The sequence below is a fragment of the Falco punctatus genome (genome assembly GCF_963210335.1).
Source record: "Falco punctatus genome assembly, chromosome: 19".
Taxonomy (NCBI): domain Eukaryota; kingdom Metazoa; phylum Chordata; class Aves; order Falconiformes; family Falconidae; genus Falco; species Falco punctatus.
Genome location: NC_137599.1, coordinates 1,880,426 through 1,902,395, shown reverse-complemented (window position 1 = coordinate 1,902,395; position 21,970 = coordinate 1,880,426). Strand labels below are relative to the sequence as shown.

Below are 21,970 nucleotides of genomic sequence, written 5' to 3'. Positions count from 1 at the left end.
GCGCAACCCCTGGCACGCAGCGGGGTCACGTCATGCTGCGGGCAGGAACAGAGGACAGAGGGACAGGCAGCTGCCCGTCCTGCCGCCACCATGGCGTGCTGGGCTCGGCCCCACTGCCCTCCTCCGGCATCGCTTTCCATGCGGGAAGGAGGTTTCTCCAGCACGGAGCCAGCAGCGCTCAGGGCCAAGGGCTGGAGGGGGGGGCAAACACTAATCCCTCCTGAACGGCGAGCTGAGATTAGGGTCAGAAAAATGAGGTTTTAATAGGATTTTTGGGGAGGGGAAAGCCATGTTGAGACAATAACCCATTTCCAGCCCTTTACACGGCAAAGCTGTTGCTCGCTCCCACCTGCGGCAGGTCCCGGAAGGAAAGGGGGGGATGGGGGTCCCACCCGCTCCCCTTGGTCCCAGCCAGCCCAGGCAGCATCTGGGAGGGCAGCACCCCCAAAGGGAGCAGGGACCTACGCGCTCTTAGGAGCAGGGGGTGCCTGCAGCCCCCCCACACACACCAGGAACACGGGGATGCTCCAGCAGCGGGACCTGGCCTGGGGGACGTGGTGACAGAAGAAGGGGGGGCAGCCCCCAGGTGACCACGCCAGGAGCAGCCGGGCAGCCCGCCTGGCCGTGCCCCAGCCTGCGGGATTACGGCTCCGCAGGAGAAAGCATTTTAATTCTCTTTAACCCAACCCAGGGCTGAGGAGCTTTGCAGCTCAGCGGGGATTTGGGGACATGCTTGCTTGCTTGCACACAGCCAGGGCACACTCCCCGGTCCCCTGGGACACCCCTGCCCCAGCACGGCACGGCTGCGTCCCCCGGGGAGCGGGAGGAGGCAAACTGGGAGCCACTGGGAGCAGATGCGCACCCCACGCAGGAGAGAACTGGGAGCCACTGGGAGCAGATGCGCACCCCACGCAGGAGAGAACTGGGAGCCACTGGGAGCAGATGCGCACCCCACGCAGGAGAGAACTGGGAGCCACTGGGAGCAGATGCGCACCCCACGCAGGAGAGAACTGGGAGCCACTGGGAGCGGATGCGCACCCCACGCAGGAGAGAACTGGGAGCCACTGGGAGCGGATGCGCACCCCACGCAGGAGAGAACTGGGAGCCACTGGGAGCAGATGCGCACCCCACGCAGGAGAGAACTGGGAGCCACTGGGAGCGGATGCGCACCCCACGCAGGAGAGAACTGGGAGCCACTGGGAGCAGATGCGCACCCCACGCAGGAGAGAACTGGGAGCCACTGGGAGCAGATGCGCACCCCACGCAGGAGCAGCAGTGCTGGGAACAGGAGGCAGCAACACGGAACCACCACCACCCCCCGGCAGCCCCCGTGCCACATCCCAGCCTGGGCAGGGACTTACTGGGATGGATGCACTGTCTGGTCCGTAGGCCAGGTGGGAATCCCGGGGACGGCTTTTGGCTGTCAGGACGGGGGATGCCAGCTGGGTTTGCTCTGAGCATCCACAAAGATGCTCAAGTCTCCTCTTTTCCCACTGGTCTCACAACTACTCGGTGGTGCGCAGCACCCAAGCACCCACTGCACTCTGGAAAACCCCACGGACCCCCCAGGGACACCGGAGAGAGTCAGTGGGACCCACAGCTCGAGCAGAGGCGTGGGGTTCCCCGTCCTCACAGCCAGCGCTGGGGACGGCACAGGACGAGTCCCATGGGAGGTGCTGGGCTGGCAGCACCGAGCGGCTGGGTGGGCTCTGCCAGGGATGCTCCCAAATCCCACCCCATGCCAGAGCTACCTGCCCGGCTGGGGACCCCCACCTGAATCCTCATCATCCAAAGCAGCTGGGGTGGAGGTGACACTGTCCAGGTGACACCGAGCCAAGTGCCAAAGAGAAGCGGAGCAGTGAGGAGGCCAGAGGAGCCGCAAACTGGCTCTCTGACATTCCTCCTGCTCCGGTTTGGGTGTTAACACGGGGAAGGAAATCGCCTTGTTCCTTCCCAACACAAACTTTTATCTTGACAGCGACTCCTTCACAGCCCGGTCGTCAGCCCATGCTGGGTCCCTGCTGGGCTTCGTGTGTCCCCCCAGGCTGCATGGTGACCAAAGCCAGCTCCCTTCTGGCAGCCTTCACACTGGGGACGCCAGTCCCGCATCTGCAGGGCCGTGTCTCAAAGCGGCAGCTCCAGGGAGCTCCGGCTCACCCGGCCAAGGAGTCCCTGGTGCCACGTCGAGAGAAATTTGGGAATGTGGCCAGAGAGCCTCATCCCCTTTCCTGACCTCTCTTTGCGAGGCTGCCAGCCCTGGTGCCGCCGTGGCTCTCCGGCTGGTCCTCACCACTGCTGGCATCCCTGGCTGTGCTCCTGGGGCAGCATCGTCCCCGTTCACAGCCATGACAGCAGCCACGACGCCGGCTGATGCCACCGCATCGATGCAAGCACGTACACGTGGAGCTGCCCACGCTGCCGGCTCATGTGCCACCTCCACTCACCGCCCCACATCATGATGCTGGGGCAGGATACGGCCCTCCCGAACGCCCAGCACCATGCTCTACCTGCGAAAGCCACCACAGCACCTCCAGCCCCAGAGCGGGGGCACCCACAGGGCGCAGACCCGCAGTGCCGGGGATGTTCACAGCTTCCCAGGGCAGCTCTGCCAGCCGGAGGCAGATTTGGCAACACCACATCCCCCATTAACACAGCAGCTCCCTACGGCACCATCGGTGCCACTGTCCCTGCGGTGTCTTCCCTCAGGGCAGCCCCCAGCCACCCCCTCCGTGCCCCCAACCCCAGGTCCTCCCCACCCCCAGCCCACAGGGCTCGTCCTTAACACGGGGCAAGTGGTGCTGAGGCAGGGACAAGGGCTGGCGACATGCACAGGAGCTCAGTGGGGACATGGCCAGTGGTCCCCATGCTGGACACCGAGCCAGCCCAACACCGAGGAGGAGTTTTATCTCCCATCCCACAAGGATGTGGGATGGAGAGGGCTCACCGCCGGTGCTGCCTTCATCCCCAGCTCCTCCTCCTCATTCTCTGCCCCGTCCTAAAAACGGTGTTATCGGCAGCAAGCCCTAGAAAAGTAACAGGATTCCGTTTCCTGTTTTTCCCATGGAAACCCTCAAATAGAAGCTGGCCTCATTATTGCAATTTTTTGGGTTTCTTTTTTTTCAGCAGGGCTAACAATGAGCCATTTCCTCCGGCGGCTCCGAGAGGCACCTTGCGCTCTGCTCCCGCTTCTCTACGGCGGAAAATCCTACCCGGGGAGGTCAGGGGAAGGCTGCCTGCTTCTTCCAGCCTCTGTCCCACTCAAGCCCGGGGGCCCGGGGTGGGGGCCACAGCCGTGCACCCCTTGCACACATGGGGGGAACCCCTCGCCCCTTCCAGGGGTGCTGCCTCAGCCTAGGGCCAGCCTGAGCGCAGGGGTGGGCGATGCTCGGATGAGGGGATGCACAGGAGAAGCACCGAATCCTGCATCCCTCGCTGGATGGGCGAAATAAAGAGCCGAGCAGGGTCCTGAACCTCCCTCCAGCCACAGCAAGGACAGGAGGCAGCTTTGGGGACACGGCTTTGGTGACAGCCATGCTCCTGCAGCACCTCCTGCCCCGCTGCAGCCCCAGCACCGACACCCGATGACATTTTCCTGAGATTAGGAGCAGCCTAACATTTTTCCACAGCCCACATGCATCCATAAGCCAAAGACCCAGCCCATCTCCTCTCCATCACCCCCCCCCACCAGGGACATCAGTGTCCCACCACTGGTGCCACACCAGTCACCGCCAGCCCCGGCGGGGACCACGTTTCACCCCGAAAGCGCTGGCACCACAGCCCGGCCCCCCGCCTCGCACGGCAGAAAAAGAGCCCACTATGTGCCACAATAGCGCGATTGTCCCCCAGAGCCACCGGGCTCCATCCCACCCGCCCCAGGGCTGCCCCACGCGCTCGGCCCCATCAAGGGACCCACTGTTGCCATCGGGGTGGCTGGTGGGTAGGGGGGGCACGGCAACCACGGGCACCCCCACGCCTGCACCCCGCGGGTCTGTGGGTTCTGCCCCGGGGGTGCCACTGACGGCGGGTGTTTGATGGCAGAGCCAGTCCTGCCCGGTGGATGGCAGGGCATGGGGGGGCCACAGAGCGCCGGCACCTGCCTGGCTGCCCATCGTAGGGGGATCCAGCACCGTCGGGCTGTGCCAGCGGCTGGGCTCGGGCATTATGGCAGGAACCTATTGCCTATCCCAGCCAGACACAGCTCACCGCAGCCCCGGCTGCCTCCTGCTGCAAGGGGGGCTGGTCTTGAGCAAGCAAAGCACTTGCAGGCACAGGCCCAGGGACCCCACCGGGTCCCATCCTGGCGTGAGAGCAGGATGGGTCCCCACGGTCACCAGCGTTTGGCCACTTCGCGACGATTCTCACCCCCCCTTTTCCCTGGAGAGGACCCAGCTCCAGCTTTGCTCTCCAGCTCCCATTTTCCCAGCATGGCTGCGGAGTGGGACCGACCCCCCCATCCCAGCATCCTCCCACCTCAGAAAACTCAACTTGCTCCAGGGGCTGGGGACCCCCCGGGCTGCGTACGGCGGAGACCAAACCCACCGGGCACGCGGCCGGTTCCCACCGAGGCGGCAGCACCAACCTGCTGGACCACGCCGCCGCGGGTCTTGCAACACACGCAGCCGCGTCGGCGGAGGTGTGCTCGCTGCGGCACGGCCCCAGAAGGCAATTAGGGAAGATTTAATGAAATCGTGGGGATAAGCAGCCGCGGAAAAGGAGTCAGCCACTTCAGGTGCTCTGAGCCAGTGCCGGAGATGTCTGGGCCACGGCCAGGAGGTCGGCGGCAGGTTTAAAGCAGCCACCCTGGTTTGCAACCTGGGGCGTCCCAAGCCGGGCCGGCTCCTGGAAAGCTGGACAGGTTTTGGGAGCAGGCAGCACGGCACAGCACGGCACAGCTCGCGCAGCCGGCCCCACCGCTCACGGCCTGGAGGCAGCCAGGTCGATATTTTCCAACTTGAGAGCTTAAAATAGGTCATCTATCTCCATTCCTTTTAAATCAGGTCTTGCTGCCTGCTGAAGACAAACTTGGTTTATTAATGGGACGGCACCGACTTGAAACCTAATCTTTTTTTTTCCCCCTTTAATGAGAATAAAAGGCCATCCCCAGGGCTCAGCAGCTTCCCAGCACAACACCCCATCCCTCCGTGCTTTCTCCCAACCAGTGGCTCTGCATGAACCGAGGAGAGGTCCCAGGCACCGGCTCCGAGCGCTCCCGGGAGCTGGTCACAGCACCCACACGCCGCGAGCCAGCCCCCATGCTCTGACCCCAAACCAAGAGCTGTCACCACGTGTCCCCTCTGCCAGACTTGCAATGTCAAACCCCTGCAGACCACAGTCCCCAAGCCCTAAAAACACCCAGCGGCGGTTCCTTGGCAGTCGATGCTGTAGATGACGGCGCCCGGGCAGCGCTGCCAGCCCTGGGGTGGGTTTAGGACACCACACATCACCCAGCAGTCCCCCCGCGGGGCGAGGCACCGGTGCCAGAGGTGCCGGCTGGGTGCAGCGCATGATGCACGTCAAGGTTAAAACCACAGCGGTGGCAAGGTTAGGGCCCTCCGCATGGCTGGGGACCCGTGGCTCCAAGAAGCCCAATGTGGCCAGCCAGACCCTGGCATGGCATCGCGCCGCGTGCCCCAACCCGGCGCCGGTGCCAGGTTTCGCGCTTGCAAGGCAGGATTGCGGCAGCAGCCCCGAGCACAGGCTTTTCCTGTCTTTCAAGTTCAGGGTTCAGAAAGAAAGAAAGAAAAAAAAAAAAGAAAAAAAGAAAAGAAAAAAAAAAGAAGGCATTAAGAAACTCAGTGTGCCGAGCAGTGCCAGTAAATAGGGATGGAGGCAGCAGCCACACGGGGACGAGGGCAGCAGCCGCCGGGCAAAGGCTTGGGGCTGGTGGGGGGCAGCCCCTGCCACGCAGCCCCGGGGGTGGCCGTCGGGCAGGATTTCTGCTTACGCAGCACAAAATCCTTGCTGGAGGATTGCAAAGCACTTTCCTCACTGCCATCCTTCCCAGATGCGCAGGGGGAGGCTGTGGCGGTTAAATAACTCCCCCCCCCCCCCAAGTCACCCAGTGCCCCCAGTCACACAGGGAGCCGGGGGCAAAGGTGGGCACTGAGCAAAGCCCCCACGCCCTGGCTGCTGCTGCCCCCCCGGAGGGCACGTTTCACCCCAAAATGCAGCCGATTTCAAGAGACTTGATTTGATCCCCCGCCCCCAAAAATCCGAACGCCAGCACCCGGCGGTACGGAGTAAGCAGGGAGGAATCTGAAGAGAAACCATGATTAATGCTCAGCCGCTGCAACGAGCAGCACTCCTCATATCTGAACCATTTCGCACACCCCAATTAATCCTTTGAGGATGGTTATTAGCCCCATCGCCGGGCTGAGGAAGCCGAGTTCAAATAACCAGGAACTGAGGAACAGAGGCCGAATTCAGCTCTGGGGTGAGGACGTGCAACCTCTGCTCAAATTAGCAAGCGTTGCGCCAGCCGGACACCGTGGCCTGCACCCCCGCCTGGGCACTACCCCGGTGCCCCCTCCACCACCAGCCCCCCCAGCACCATCCCCATCCCCACCCCACGCCTTCGCTGGGATCTGGCACAAAACGGGCAGGAAACGGGGTTTTAGCCGGCGGCTCGGCTGGCCTCCCTTGGCACCATGCTGCTCCCAGGGGAGACGGGAATGGCCCCAGTGCCCTCCAGTGCGGCGCTGCTGGGTGATACTGGTGGCCACGGCATGGGAGGAACACGGGCAGCGTGGCTCAGCGGTGCTGCAAATACCTGTGCGGCCAGGGGGGCTGCTCCGAGCTGGGGGAGCAGGATACGACCCGGAGGGGCTGGGGGGGTGTTGGGGGGGGGGGCTGCTGCCTGCCCAGTGCCAGAGCTGGCCGGGATGGAGCTGGCAAGGATGGAGCAGTCGGACCCACAAGGAGACAGCCCGGCTGGGGGTCTGGAGGAAACACGCGTGGGCACTTGTGGGTCTTGTCCCAGGGAAGGGGGAGCTCAGCCCCAGGGTCTCGCCTTCAGCCCCCTTGGCCGGATCCAGCCGCCTCAGCCCCACCGCCCTGCCATGCCGCCGTGCTGGTCAGGCACCGGGGACGAGCCACCGCGGCCAGCACTGCCCGTGGCACACAGCCCTGGGCGGGTGGCTGGAGCCCCCTGCCCCGCTGCCCCTGCCCCACCACCCAGCCCCAGGGCGCTGGCTCTGCCCCCACCCCATCCCCTGGGTGCCCGGGCATGGCCCAGCACCCAGCCCCGCACCCCCAGCCCCTACCCCCGCAGCCCACCGCCTCCCCAGTCCACCCAGTATCACCCAGTGCCGCTCACCGCGGGGGCGGGCGGCGGGATCCCGACCAGGCAGAAGGCGATCCCATTCATCGGGGCGCGGCGGCCGGCCTCGCTCGGTCCGGCCCGGCTCAGCGCGGCTCGGCTCGGCTGGGCTCAGCACGGCTCGGCTCGGCTGGGCTCAGCACGGCTCGGCCCGACCCGGCTCAGCACGGCCCGGGAAGACGCGGTCCCGTCCGGTCTGGCCCAGCCCGGCCCCGCACGGTCCGGTCCGGCAGGGCTCGGCTCGGCTCGGCTCGGTTCGGGCTGGGCCGGCCGCGGCCCCGGCCCCGGTTGCGGCTCCGCCTCCTCCGGGCGGCCGCGGCGGCGGGCGGGAGCGGGCGGGGCACGGCACGGCACGGCCCGCCCCGGCGGGAGGGACCGCGGCACCGAGCGGGGCGGGCCCGGCCCCGGGACAGCGCGGCAGGAACCGGCGCTGCGGGAGCGCCCGGACGGGGAGCAGGGCAGGCACAGCCGGGATGGGAGCGCGATGGGCAGGGGACAGCCGGGGACAGGGATGGGCGAGGGACACCCAGGGATCAGGACCAGGCAAGGGACATCCGGGATGGGCAAGGGACACCCAGGGACTGGGACGGGACACCCGGGGACCGGGAAAGGGACACCCAGGGATCAGGACCAGGCAAGGGACATCCGGGATGGGCAAGGGACGCCCAGGGACTGGGACGGGACACCCGGGAACAGGGCCGGGACACCCAGGGACCAGGACCGGGCAAGGGACACCCAGGGACTGGGATGGGACACCTGGGAACAGGGCCGGGCAAGGGACACCCAGGGACCGGGACTGGGCAAGGGGGGACACCCCGGGATGGGCAGGGGGGGACCCCCCGGGATCAGGACCAGGCAAGGGACACCAGGGATGGGCAAGGGACACCCAGGGACCAGGGTGGGACACCCAGGGACCGGGACCAGGCAAGGGACACTCAGGGATGGGAAGGGAACACCCAGGGACCGGGATGGGCAAGGGACACCCAGGGACCGGGATGGGACACCCAGGAACAGGGCTCGGACACCCAGGGACCGGGACCGGGCAAGGGACACCCAGGGATGGGCAGGGGACACCCAGGGATCAGGACCAAGCAAGGGACACCAGGGATGGGCAGAGGACACCCAGGGACCGGGACCGGGCAAGGGACACCCAGGGATGGGCAGGGGACACCCAGGGATCAGGACCAAGTAAGGGATGCCCAGGGACGGGCAGAGGACACCCGGGGACTGGGACCAGGCATGGGACACTCAGGGAGCGGGATGGGACACCCAGGGACCGGGATTAGTCAAGGGACACCCAGGGACCAAGAACAGGGACGGGTAGGGGAGTCCCAGGGATCAGGACCAGGCAAGGGACACCCAGGGATGGGCAGGGGACACCCAGGGAGCAGAACAGGGGACACCCAGGACAGGATAAGCTGGGACAGAGGGACAGGGACCAGGAAGAGGACAGAGCAGGGGGGGCAGAGGGATGGCAGGACAGCCGGACAGGGACCGGCAGGGCCAGGCCAAGGCCGGGCGATGTGGGAGGAGGACGGAAGGACACACGGACAGGAAACGCCAGGACAGGGGACAGGAGCGATGGGGACTGGCACCGGCAGGCACGGGGACGGAAACAGCCGGGTTGGGGCTGACAGAGGGACAAAGGCTGACACAGACCCACGGGGAAAGGAAACGGCAAAGACGGGAAACAGCAGGACAGACGGACAGAGTCTGGGACGGGGACAGACGGACAGAGTCTGGGACGGGGACAGACGGACAGGGCCTGGGACGGGGACAGCCGGACAGGGCCTGGCCCGCAGAAGAGCACCCTGAAGCAGTCATTAAGCAGCCGCCGAGTCAATTAACTCCCACACCTGAGTCTCGGGGTGCAAACGGCACCTCAAAAGGCGTTTCGGCGGCGGCGATGCTGCGGCGCGAGCCCTGAGTCACCCTGGACTTGGCCCCAAGACGCGTGGTGGGCACAGCCGGGACCCAGCGCCAGCCCTGGGGGGCAGCGGGCAGCGCCGGGGGGGGGGACGGAGCCGCACGTGATGGGAAAGCAGGAGGCGGCGCAGGAAAGCGGGGAGCAATGACAGCCACAGGGACATGGGGACGCGGGGACAGCCAGGTGCCAACAGTGCTGGACCCAAGTGGGGGCTGAACACAAGGGGGTTTGGGACAGGGCACAGAGGGACACTCAGGGATGGGCAGGGGACACCCAGGGATCAGGACCAAGCAAGGGACACCCAGGGGTGGCCAGGGGACACTCAGGGATCAGGACCAGGCATGGGACACTCAGGGACAGGGATGGGACACCCAGGGATCAGGACTAGGCAAGGGACACTCAGGGATGGGCAGGGACACCCAGGGACTGGGACCAGGCATGGGACACTCAGGGACAGGGATGGGACACCCAGGGATCAGGACCAGGCAAGGGACACTCAGAGATGGGCAAGGGACACCCAGGGGCTGGGATGGAACACCCGGGAAAACAGAGCCAGGCAAGGGACACCCAGGGACCAGGGTGGGACACCCAGGGACCAGGACCGGGCAAGGGACACTCAGGGATGGGAAGGGAACACCCAGGAACCGGGATGGGACACCCAGGGACTGGGATGGGCAAGGGACACCCAGGGACCAGGATGGGACACCCGGGAACAGGGCCGGGACACCCAGGGACCGGGACCGGGCAAGGGACACCCAGGGACTGGGACCAGGCATGGGACACTCCGGAACCAGGATGGGACATCCAGGGATCAGGACCAGGCAAGGGACACCCAGGGACCAGGATTAGGCAAGGGACACCCATGCCACATCATGGCACCCTGAGATGGCTCCTCCACTGATGGCATCACCATCCTCACCCCTGTCCCCACCATTCCCTTGGTGTCACCCCGTGCCACCCCAGGGATGCCAGCCCATGCCACCACAGTGATGCCAGCCCATGCCACCCCGTGCCACCACAGTGATGCCAGCCCATGCCACCACAGGGATGCCAGCCCATGCCACCCCGTGCCACCCCAGGGATGCCAGCCCATGCCACCCCGTGCCACCACAGTGATGCCAGCCCATGCCACCACAGGGATGCCAGCCCATGCCACCCCGTGCCACCCCAAGGATGCCAGCCCATGCCACCACAGTGATGCCAGCCCGTGCCACCCCGTGCCACCCCAGGGATGCCAGCCCATGCCACCACAGTGATGCCAGCCCATGCCACCCCGTGCCACCCCAGGGATGCCAGCCCGTGCCACCCCAGGGATGTCAGCCCATGCCACCACAGTGATGCCACCCCGTGCCACCCCAGGGATGCCACCCCGTGCCACCCCAGGGATGCCAGCCCGTGCCACCCCAGGGATGCCAGCCCATGTCACCCCGTGCCACCCCAGGGATGCCAGCCCATGCCACCACAGTGATGCCAGCCCATGCCACCCCAGGGATGCCAGCCCATGCCACCTCGTGCCACCCCAGTGATGCCACCCTATGCCACCGCAGTGATGCCAGCCCGTGCCGCACAGCGCGGACCCAGCCAGCAAGCGCAAGTTTTCCGTGACACAATTAAGAAAGTCTGTGTCAACAACGACTTCCTCTGGGCGCCTGGAGAAACCTCAGCGCCACCAGGAAAAATAAATGACCGAGCCGTCAGCCACTGCCACGGAAGCGCCAGGAACTCAGGGCTGGAGCGAAGCTGCAGGGCCTGATCCTGCTTACGGGCACGTCCCGCTGGGCTGGCAGCTCCCGCACAGCCGCTCGCTTCCCACACAGCCGCTGACACACAACCGCAGTCGGACGGTATAGTCTGCCATCCCAGGATGCTGAAACTGCCACCCTGGGGTACAGCATCCCACCGCCCTGGGGTACAGCATCCCACAGCCCTGGGGTACAGCACCCACCGCCCTGGGGTACAGCATCCCACCGCCCTGGGGTACAGCATCCCACAGCCCTGGGGTACAGCACCCACCGCCCTGGGGTACAGCATCCCACCGCCCTGGGGTACAGCATCCCACAGCCCTGGGGTACAGCACCCACCGCCCTGGGGTACAGCATCCCACCGCCCTGGGGTACAGCATCCCACCGCCCTGGGGTACAGCACCCGCAGCAGCAGGGGTGTGGGATGGGGGGGATCTTGCACTTTGGAAACACGTGGGTGCCAGCACCCAAAGGGGACCCCCGCGAGCGCTGCCACCACCGCTGTCCCCTGCCCCGGCCTCGGGAGCCGTCCCAGCAGCTGGAGGGAACAAACAGTCGGATGTGAGTGACGGGATGTTTCCTCCCCGCGAGGGCGCAGCCGGACGCCCGCACCCCGTCTCCAGCCACCCTCCACCCACGCTCAGCACCCCCTGGCCCTGCGGCGGGTCCCTCTGTCCCCAGCCCCGCTGCACGGGCCACCTCCCGCCCGCGTCCTGCCGGGATGCGCTGGCCGGCTGCCCTCTGCCTGCCCGGTTCTGGCAGGACTCGCCACCCCGGCCGGCTCCGCCGCGGCCTCTCGCCACAGACACTTTCCAGGAAACGTCCCGTCCAGTGGGTCTGGCACCAAGGGCCACCCCACCAACATCCAGCCTTTCCTGGTGGTGGATCAATGGGAAGGAGCAGAAGCCTCCTCCGGCTGTGCCCACCGGCCACCCGCTCCTGCTCTCCAGCTGGTCTTGGGGGTCCTTGTTGTGTCCCCTCACAAGGGGACGCAAGGTGACATCCTGCCCACAACCCTCCCTCTGGGCCTGCCAGGAGCCTGGTGCAGAAAAGCCATTGCTGGCAGGAACCAGCCATGGATACCAGGACCCTGGGGTCCCCAAGCGACCTCCCCAGAGCCACCCCCACCAGGGAGGTGACACGACCCAAGCTGGCTGTGGTGGCCCTGACCCCTCCCTCTGTGCAAGTTCCAGGGACAGGGATGGACCCTCATGTGAGGTCAGGGAGAAGCAGCCATCCCCAGCGAGGGGTGACCCCCGTTCTGGGGCGCACAGTCTGGGGGGGGGGGGGGGGCCCTCAAGGAGAGCTCCCAAACCCCAGCCCCCCTCCTGGGGCAGCTTTTCCACGGGGGTCCCCAAGGAGCAGGGTGCCACCATGCACCCAGCCAGCCGATGCTCCCTCCCTCCTCTGAGCCCTCTTTGTCTCCCCCAGCCCCACCCCAGCACCAAGACCCCATCTGCAGCCCCCCCGGGGACACCCAGCTCCCCATCCCCACGTGCAGGGACAGGATGGCACCCACCGCCCTGGCAGGGCGTCCCCGAGCTGCCATCACCGCGCATCCCACACCCCATTCCATAACCATCCACCCAAAAATCACCATCCCAGCTCCCGCCGCCAAGCCAGCCGCCCGGTTTAGCAGAGCGGATCCATCATGTCCCATCACATCTCAGCCCCCCCGGCCCCCAGCCCTGACCCCAATCCCGGGCAGCCGGAGCTGGGGGAGCAGGAGCCCCCCGCCCGCCAGGGCTGCCGCTCCCTGCGGAGCTGCTTCCGCAGACAAAGGGAGCCAGAGGGGAATCCCGGCTGGGCGATGGGTTTTAACCTAATCCTATGAATTAAAAGGAAGAAAAGCAAAAGCAGGGCGCTCGGCAGCAGCATCGCCCAGCCACAGCCCCCAGTGCCAGAGCAGGATCATGCCCTGCCCATGCCAGCTGGGAACAGGGACATCCAGGGTGCCCCATTGGGGGGGGGGTCTCACGCGGACCCCGCTCGCCGTGGCATGGGTGGCAAAGGCGGGTGCAGACGCGGCGCTCAGCACCCTCCCAGCCCCAGGCAGACGCCTGCAGGCCAAGAGCTGCTTTCCCCTCTCGGCAGCCACCGCCTCGCGAAGCCATTTTGAGCCAGCGGCAGAGAGACGAAAGGGTTACGGCCCCAACCCCTCCTTCCCACGTCCAGACCCGCTGGTGGGGATAAACACGAGCAAAACCAGGGGGATGTGGGATGGGATCAGCCAAGAAACCCAGCAGCGAGGCAGAGCAAAGCAGGGCAGCACGGCAGGGGGGGCGCGGGGGGCCGGTGCGGACTCACATGCTCATCCTGCATCAGGGAGGGGCTGAAATCCTGCTGGGAATCGGGGGACCCAGGGGACCCCTCGCTCTGTGCATCCCTGGCTGCCATGGCCTGTCGCAGGGCATCTCTGCCAGATCCTGCCCGCGCTGCCCGGGTGCCGGCAGGCACATGCCAACCTGCTGCCGCTCACAGCCTAAAATTATCATCAGCTCCTCCGAAGGCATCGCCGCCAACGAGGGCGGTGGGGAAGGCGTGCGGGCTGCTCGGGAGCTCCTCTGCATTGCAGCTGGATCTGCGCGAGAGGGGATTTTTCCAGCGGGAAAAGCAGCCCCCGAGACACACGGCGGGCGGCGGGGGCTTTGGGTGCGGAGGGACCGACGCTCGCAGCCCCAGGGAGGATGCTGGACCCGGGTTGCAGCCCGTGGATGGGGATGTCAGCACGTCACGTGCAGCCCCCACGTTGGTTTTCATCGCTTCGGTGGGGCGGATGCGCGTGAGCTCCCGGGGGTCCAGCGGGGCTGGCGGAGGCACCGACGCGTGTTCACCCACGCTGCCGCTCCCAGCCACGGCCCTTCCCTGAGCTGGGGAGCTGGGGAGGGGGGGGGGATTTGCAAGCACGCGGCCCCCAACGTGCGGTGAAGCCTCGCTGCGTGCTGGGGACGCGTTACGCCCAAAGCGGTGGGTCTGCGCTGGTCCCTGGTGCAGCCCCAGACCCTTGTGCCCGGGGACACACACACACACACACACACACGAGGCATTAAATCCTGCACTCGCATCTGGGCCAAGCCAGGATGGGGCGGGGGGTGAACAGGCGAGGCAGAGGCTGCGGGAAGGGTGCTGGTCCACTCGCCTGGGTGCACAGTGGTGGGGGGAGATGCTCAGAGGGGGAATAACCCCCCATCCCAGCGAGCAGAGCTGGGGAAGCACCATCCATGCAGAGCCACATGGGGCAGGGGGGGGGGCACCGAGAGCCCCTGGGTGGGCAGCAGGGAGGGCCCGGGCACGGCAACCAGGATGGCTCCCAGAGGCGCTGGCTGGCGAGTGATAAGATGGGGGGCCAGAGGAAGGACCAACAGACACAGCCTCAGCCCAGCCCCCCCCCGCCCCTCACCCCGGGCTTTTTCCACACCCCACAGCAGACACCCCACAGAGGCTCCAGCCCCCTCCCCAAGCAGAACCCCCTTCCCCAAATCATGCTGCTGATAGCCAGCGGGGCGAGACACACCTCAGGCTGGGACAGAAACCTGTGGCAGTGTGGGGACTGTCCCCTCCCAGCCACCCGTCCCCTCCACCTTGGGCGAGGGGCTAGAAACCATGGCGGCGGTGGGCACCTGGGCAGGGTGAGCACCCATGGGTGCCCACACAGGGAGCCCACGCACATGCCATGGGTGGTGGGAGCGCTGTCAGTGGGGCAGGGATGGGACGTGGGGGACCAGGGTGGGCAGGGGCTCAGCCCCAGGGCTGCGCATCCCGGTGGGAGGGAGGGTTGCAGCAGGTGGGTGACGCTGGGGGTGCCAGGATGGTGATCAGGGGGCAGCTGCTGGTGATGCTGGGGTGGGGCGCTGGCGGTGCTGGGGACGTGGTGGGGGGGGGGGATGTGGAGCTTAGAGGCAGAGGTGTGGGGGGGGGATGCCAAGGCAGCAGCTGGGGGGCCTGGGGAAGGGCGGAAGGCAGCCGGGAAGGCAAAACGGGGTCCCTGAGCAGCAGGTGGGGAGCGCGGGGGGGCAGGCGAGGTCCCCTGCCGGGGGGGGCGGCCGGGGGTCCCCGGAGGAGCCTTTCCCCAGCCTCGGGCACCCACGGGTGCTGGAGCTGTCCCGGCCCCGGTCCCAGCCCCGGTCCCGGTCCCGGTCCCGGTCCCGGCGGCTCCTACCTGCTCCATGGGGCCGCTCAGGGCGCCGGCGCGGCGGGCCGGCCGCGGGCCATGGGCCGGTGCCGGAGCCGGTGCCAGTGGCGGAGCCGGCGCGCCCCGGTGCGGCCCCGCTGCCGCCGCCGCCGCCTCTCGCCGCCGCCCACGCCCGGCGCCGCCCGGCGCATCCCGGGAGCGGCGTCATGTGAGCGGCGGCGGGAGGGGGCCGCGCCCGGCCCCACCCGGGCCCCCCCGGCAGCCCCCCGGCCTCCCCCTGCCCCCGCCTCCCTCCAGCCCCCCCTCCACTCCTCACCCCTCCGGCCAGCCCCCAGCCGCCCGCCCCGGAGCCCCCCACCCTCCTCCCCACCCATCTCTCCATCCAGCCTCCCCTGCAGCCGTCAGCCCCTCCATGCCTCCCTCCATCCCGCCTCCCTCCATCCAGCCTCCATGCATCCTCCCATCCCTCTTTCCTCCATCTTTCCATCCATCCCCATTCACCCTTCCATCCTCCTGCCCATCCAGACATCCTCTGTCCGTCCAGCTCCCCATCCCTCCATCCATCCTCCCCTCCATCCCTCCATCCTCCCCTCCATCTCCCCTCCCTCCATCCCCCCCTCCATCCATCCCCCCCTCCATCCATCCCTCATCCATCCCTCCATCCTCCCCTCCATCCCTCCATCCTCCCCTCCATCTCCCCTCCCTCCATCCCTCCATCCTCCCCTCCCTCCATCCCCCCCTCCATCTATCCCTCATCCATCCCTCCATCCTCCTCTCCATCTCCCCTCCCTCCATCCCCCCCTCCATCCATCCCTCATCCATCCCTCCATCCTCCCCTCCATCCCTCCATCCTCCCCTCCATCTCCCCTCCCTCCATCCCTCCATCCTCCCCTCCCTCCATCCCCCCCTCCATCTATCCCTCATCCATCCCTCCATCCTCCTCTCCATCCCCCCCTCCCTCCATCCCCCCCTCCATCCTCCTCTCCATCTCCCCTCCCTCCATCCCCCCCTCCATCCATCCCTCATCCATCCCTCCATCCTCCCCTCCATCCCTCCATCCTCCCCTCCATCTCCCCTCCCTCCATCCCCCCCTCCATCCATCCCCCCCTCCATCCATCCCTCATCCATCCCTCCATCCTCCCCTCCCTCCATCCACCCCTCCATCCATCCCCCCCTCCATCCATCCCTCATCCCCCCCTCCATCCTCCACTCCATCCCTCCATCCTCCCCTCCATCTCCCCTCCCTCCATCCACCCCTCCATCCATCCCTCATCCATCCCCCCCTCCACCCATCCTCCCATCCATCCTCCCCTCCCTCCCTCCATCCTCTGTCCCCCCAACCCTTACCCACCCACCCATCCATCCGTCTGTCCATCCACCCACTCTCCCCTCCATCCCACCCCCTCCTCACCACCCACCCACCCTCCTCCCCCGACCCTCCCCCCTGCCACTCACCCCACTCCCCTCTCCTGGGGGCTGCCGGGGGGCACAGAGGTCCCAGGGGTGCCAGGGCTGCTGGCTGTGCCCAGGCTGGGGGTGGTGCCGGGGCAGCGGGTGGGTGGCACTGGCTGATCCCCGCCCGTAGCAGCTCACGGCCCCTGGCCCGGCTGCGGCATTTCCCCGCAGCCAAGCCCTCCAGCCTGGGTAAATATTAGCTCGGAGGCAGCGCCGGTGCCAGGCCCGGCATGGCCCGGTGACCCGCTGGGGCACTGCCAGGCCCTGCGCCTGCCCTCGGCTCCCCGGGCACGGGCTCACGCTCTGCCTCGGCCCCTTTCGCACAGCCCTGGACCGTGCCTCAGTTTCCCTCACACCGCCCCAGGCTGTGCCTCAGTTTCCCTCGCACATCCCACGCCTCCCCCAGTGCATTGGGACGAGCAAGGATGAGGAGGGGCACAGCACCCACCCCCTCCCTTCCACAGGTCCCAGCCCCAAGCTGGTGCCATACTGGGGGTACAGGACACCCCGTACCCCACCTCCAGCCTCACGGTTCGGGCAGGGCTGGCCGAGGAGGGGGTTCAGGGTGGGCGCGCAGTGACACCCCCATGGGACTTTTTTGGCTGGGGACCCCGCCAGGCGCAGACCCGGCAAGGGTGGGCAGCACCAGGAGCCAGCGATGCTCGACCCCCCAGGTCTCCTCACCTTGCCTGAACCCCCACACCGGGGCCACCGCACCCCGCTGGCCCTGGAGACCCATCGAGGCTGGGGGGGGGATACGTGGGGGTGCCGGGGGCCACAGCAGCACCCCAAGGGGCTGGGGGGCGGGGGGGGAGGTGAGTGGGGAGCCCGAGCGGGAAGAAAGCGGCTTTTGTCTGGGGGCTCTGAACCTCGCTGGGGGCCGGGGGAAATTTGCTGCTTTCTGATGCTAATGAGATGTTAAAAATAAGCTCTGCGCAGCGCAGCCATGTTGGGGCTTTTCCAGGGTGGCTCGGAGGCGGCCGGACAAAAGGGGCTTTATGGGGCCGCGGGGGGCACCGAGGGGGTGCCCACCCCTGCCCCGGGCACGTGGCCGCCCGCAGCCCCCTCCCAGTCGAGGGCGAGTTGTGGGGTACAGCCACCCCTGCCCATCGCAGCCCCCAACACAGCCCTCCTCGGGGCTGGGGGGACCCCAAACCCTCCCCGGCCACAGCATCCTGCCCGCGGGGGTCACGGGCTGCGGGTGGGCGATGGAGGGGGCCGCCGGCATCCTGGCTGCAGCCCCCCGGTTTGGACCAGCTGAGAAAAAATGCAAAGCGGCCCCAGATGTCTGCTCACGCCTGGAGAGGCCGTCTGGCCCTGTCAATGGGGCCTTTGTCCCCCCGCAGAGCCTGGCCTGGGGACCGTGCCCATGGCCGGGGCAGCGGGGCAGACCCCCACCCCACCCCTGGGGCCAGCATCATGCTGGGAAGACCAGGGGTCCCCTTCCCTGCTGCACCCCAAAACCCCCTCCCCATGCCCAGTGATGGAGGAGGAGGAAGGATGCAGGCTCCCCAGGGCTGTGAGCCCCCCCCCAGCCCGGGGGGGCTTCGTGCCACCCGCCTCAGCCCCATTCTGTCGCTCCACACTCTTTGATCTGCCAAACTCGGGGGCGTTCAAAGCGCCTCGGCACAGGGGAGTGGGGGGAAGCGCCGCATGTGGCTCCCGCAGCTGGGGAAGGGGGAGAAGGTGGAGTCGGGGGGATGCTAGAGCCAAGCCCCCACCCCACAGGGATGCTGGAAGCCAGGGAGCAAAGTGGAGACTGGGGGGGGGGGGAGACGGACACGACTCAGTGCCTGGGGACTCAAGACAACACAGAGCACATATAACAATTTCCAATTATTTTATTTCAAACCCCTGCTATCTCACCTTCCCACCCCCCCACCCCCCCAAAAAAAAAAAAAAAAACAAAAAAAAACAACCAAAAAAAACCCCCAAAAGCCATCAGTCCAAATGACAATAGAAATGAGTTACAAACACACAGAATTCTGTCAGTCCTCACTGACAAATTAAAAAAAAAAATAAAATAATAAAGCAAAAACCAAACCAGGAACTTCACACCAGCTTCCCCAACAGGACCTGCAGCAGTTACTAATGTCTCCGCACGAGAGGCCAAACATGCCTATTAATACAATATATACAGACAAACCCCCAGGTACAGCCAGGCTCCCCCCTCCCCCTCCCCAAAAATAACCAAACACACCCAAAAGTGCATTTGTTGCGTTTATATCAAAAACATTTTTTTTTTTTCTTCTGAAAGATTGGCCTGCAAGTCTGTTTTTACCATTTAGTAACTTTTTAATATAGTTTATGAAAATAAATTATACAGCAACTATTTTAATAAATTAAGCACACACCAAAAAAAAAAAAAAAAATTTAAATTAAGCAAAGCTGCGTTTCTACCAAAGGGTGGTTGGATGGTCCTGGCGATGAGCAGCGCGAGGTCCTGTGCTCGGAGCTGCCGCTGTCTGCTCCTTCCCTTCCCTAAAGGCAAGCCTGGACCCAGCCCTACTCGCTGCCCACCCCCCATTTTCAGAGTAAAGCCCCGGCTAAGGGTGGGGGGAGCCCCCTGGGGGGCACCGGCGGCTCGCCCCGGTGGGCTGATGTGTTTCTGGGCACCGGTTGTGCTTTTCAGCTGGAGGCACAGTGGGAGGCAGCGCCACTGGGACCCCCGTCCCAGGGAATGCTTGGGGGGGGGTGGGGTGTCCCGCCTGCCCCATCCCACCTGGAAGACTCTGGATGGGGAGCGAGGGGCCGGGGTGGGAGCGCCATGGGGGCCGCTCTGAGCATGCTGATAAATCCCACCATCCCTGAAAGCCGAGGGGGCAACCGGGGGGCTGGGCCCCCCACAAGCCCTCCAACAGGCAGGCTCGGACCTGACGGTCAATTTTAAGGATAAAATCAACCCCACGGGCTGATCTTAACTGCGAAGAACAAAGGCCGGCGGCCAGCTGCCCTTCTGCTGGAAGCAGGAGAATCCTTCCTTTTGCCAAACCTGCTTTCCAGCCCTTTCCTCCCCAAAACGCTCCCAAAAATCATCAGCCCCATCCATCACCTGCAGCAGAGCCCGCCCAGCCAGGGCACAGCCCTGCGCCCACAGCCCGGTAACGCGGGTCCCTATGAAAAACACTTTTAGGGTTTAAAAACTGGCCAGATATGTAAGTGCCACGTGCCTGGTACTTCCAAAACCACCGATTCCTCGGGTGGTTCCCACCCTCAGGATGATTTTATTTTTTTTTTTTTTCCCCCCCTTCTTCTGGCCCCAATGAGGTCAAGCCCAAGCTGAAAACTTCCACGCAAGAAAATCATCCCGGCTTATCCCAGCATCACAGTGCAGGAGCGAGCCCCCACCCCGAAATGCTGCAGGGAGAGGGGTGGGAGCCACCCCCACCCCCCGGAGCAAACGGTGCCGGGGGATGTTGCCAACCTGATACCAGCTACACTACACGGCTGAAGGCTGCACCCATCCAGCTGAAAAAAACCCACCATCTCCGGCTGGAAAATGAGCTTTTCCATGGGCACTTTCTGCACTTTGGTAGTTTTCACGGTCCATTTCGTTGTTCAGCTGCCGCCGATCCCTGATGGAGGGAGAAGGACGGCAACAACCTCTGCAGAATTCAAGGTTGGACAAAGGAGGCTATAAAATTTTCTTCCAAATCAGCAGGATGAGCGCAGCCTCCAGAACCAAGCCAGGAAACCATTCCAGGCAGGATACGAACGGGGCTGGGGATTTGCAGGACCTCTCGGAGAGGTCACCCACGTCCACGAAGACCATCACCACCTCGGCAGAGACCACTCCGCTTGCTCCACTCGCATCCAGCCTCGGAACAAAAACTCCAAACTTTTTTCCATGCCCAAACGGCAGAGCAGGTCCCCCCCTCCCCTTATTACACCTAGATGGGAAGGAACTCGAGGAACAGCTTTATTTTAAAGGGATTTCAAGAGGAGGCTGTTAACTACAGTTAACCTCGGGATCTTATCCAGCGCTATCAGCCACCGGCAGCGGGCTGGTGCTGCCCACGCTCCAGCTCTCCTGCCTGCCTCGGAGCAAGGAGAGGTGGAGCAGAGCCCTGGGAATGCTCGAGAGCATCTGCCACCTTCATGGCCAAGCAGACCCCCCCCCCCCCCCCCCTCCCCGTGCGTGCGGATCCATAGGAGGGTCTCACGCAGCTACAGCCGGACCCCAGGAACATCAGCAGGACACGCTGGTGTCCCACCACTCCCTATCCAACATCCCAAAGCACATTCCCTCCGTCATTTCAGCTGCCACGGACAGATCCAAAGCCTTGGGGCTGGCCTCCACCTGGGGGGTCTGCTTACCCCCCCCCTTCCCCCGTGCACATGGTTCAGGTAACAGCAGAAGCACCGGCAGGCTGTGGGGAGAAGTCCTCCCAAGGACGGGGACAGCCGACCAAACACACGTCATTCAAGTATTGCCCCTAAAGTCTGGCTGCTCCTTCAACAGCTCCAAAAGCTGCAGAGCCAGCCCACCCACCCCCACGGGGAGCCCCCCGGCGGGGCAGGGGATGGAGCAGCGCAGGACGGCTCTCCTGACCCACCGCGGAGCAGGGTTGTGCGTTTTCACCCCAGGCACGGGCAGGACGGGCTCTGCGCCGATTCCTGATGCCTGGCCAGCATGAGTTTTCCCTGCTCTGCTCCCCAGCTCGGCTGCTTTCCCTTCCCAAACCCAGCCCACGCCCCGAACAGAGTGAAAACACTGCCGCCACCGTCACGCAGGGAGAGGACCAGCTTCTCCCCAGCTTCGGCAAGGGGAGGCTCACCGGTCCCCCATCCCACACACCCCGGCCCACGCCACCGTTTCCTCGCCTCTAGGGTCTCTTTTTGGAGAGAAGCTTGGCAGGATTCACGTGCACCAGGCACACCATTCTTGGCTGGCACGGAGCTGGGACACATCAAGCATCAGACCAGGCTCGGCTCTTAGGAAGGTTTTCCTTTCCAGCATATGGATCAGTTGGAAAATTCGGATCTTCAGCACACGGCCAGCCAAGATGCAGCAGGGCCAGGGGCGCGGACACTGGAGTCTCACCTGCACAAACACAGAGGCTTTTCCCTCCGCCAACGTTTGCCCGACGTGCTGTGTGCTTTAGCCAAAGCCCTTGCGTCGATTCGCAGGCTCCGCTGATAACGGTGTGAGCTGCAGGGCTGCAGCCCAGGGGAGGGGACGCAGCGGAGGATGCTGGTCCCCGCACGGAAGGGACGCGGCAGAGGATGCTGGTCCCCGCACGGAAGGGACGCGGCAGAGGATGCTGGTCCCCGCACGGAAGGGACGCGGCAGAGGATGCTGGTCCCCGCACGGAAGGGACGCGGCAGAGGATGCTGGTCCCCGCACGGAAGGGACGCGGCAGAGGATGCTGGTCCCCGCACGGAAGGGACGCGGC

General features: G+C 65.5%; 1 protein-coding gene across 3 annotated transcripts in view; it reads right to left on the bottom strand.

The window, feature by feature from the left end:
* The window catches only part of ARHGAP23 (Rho GTPase activating protein 23), a 40,293-nt gene extending 24,588 nt beyond the window's left edge, over positions 1-15,705 (bottom strand). For 2 of the 3 annotated variants that reach the window (XM_080369913.1, XM_080369914.1), the window contains exon 1: positions 7,316-8,495. In XM_080369913.1, the coding sequence (XP_080226039.1) occupies positions 7,316-7,366 (51 nt within the window). In that variant the 5' untranslated portion in view covers positions 7,367-8,495. Of the gene's footprint in view, positions 1-7,315; positions 8,496-15,146 lie in introns of those variants that run through there. The other variant, XM_080369915.1, reaches the window with a different exon arrangement.
* Positions 15,706-21,970: the final 6,265 nt, after the last annotated feature.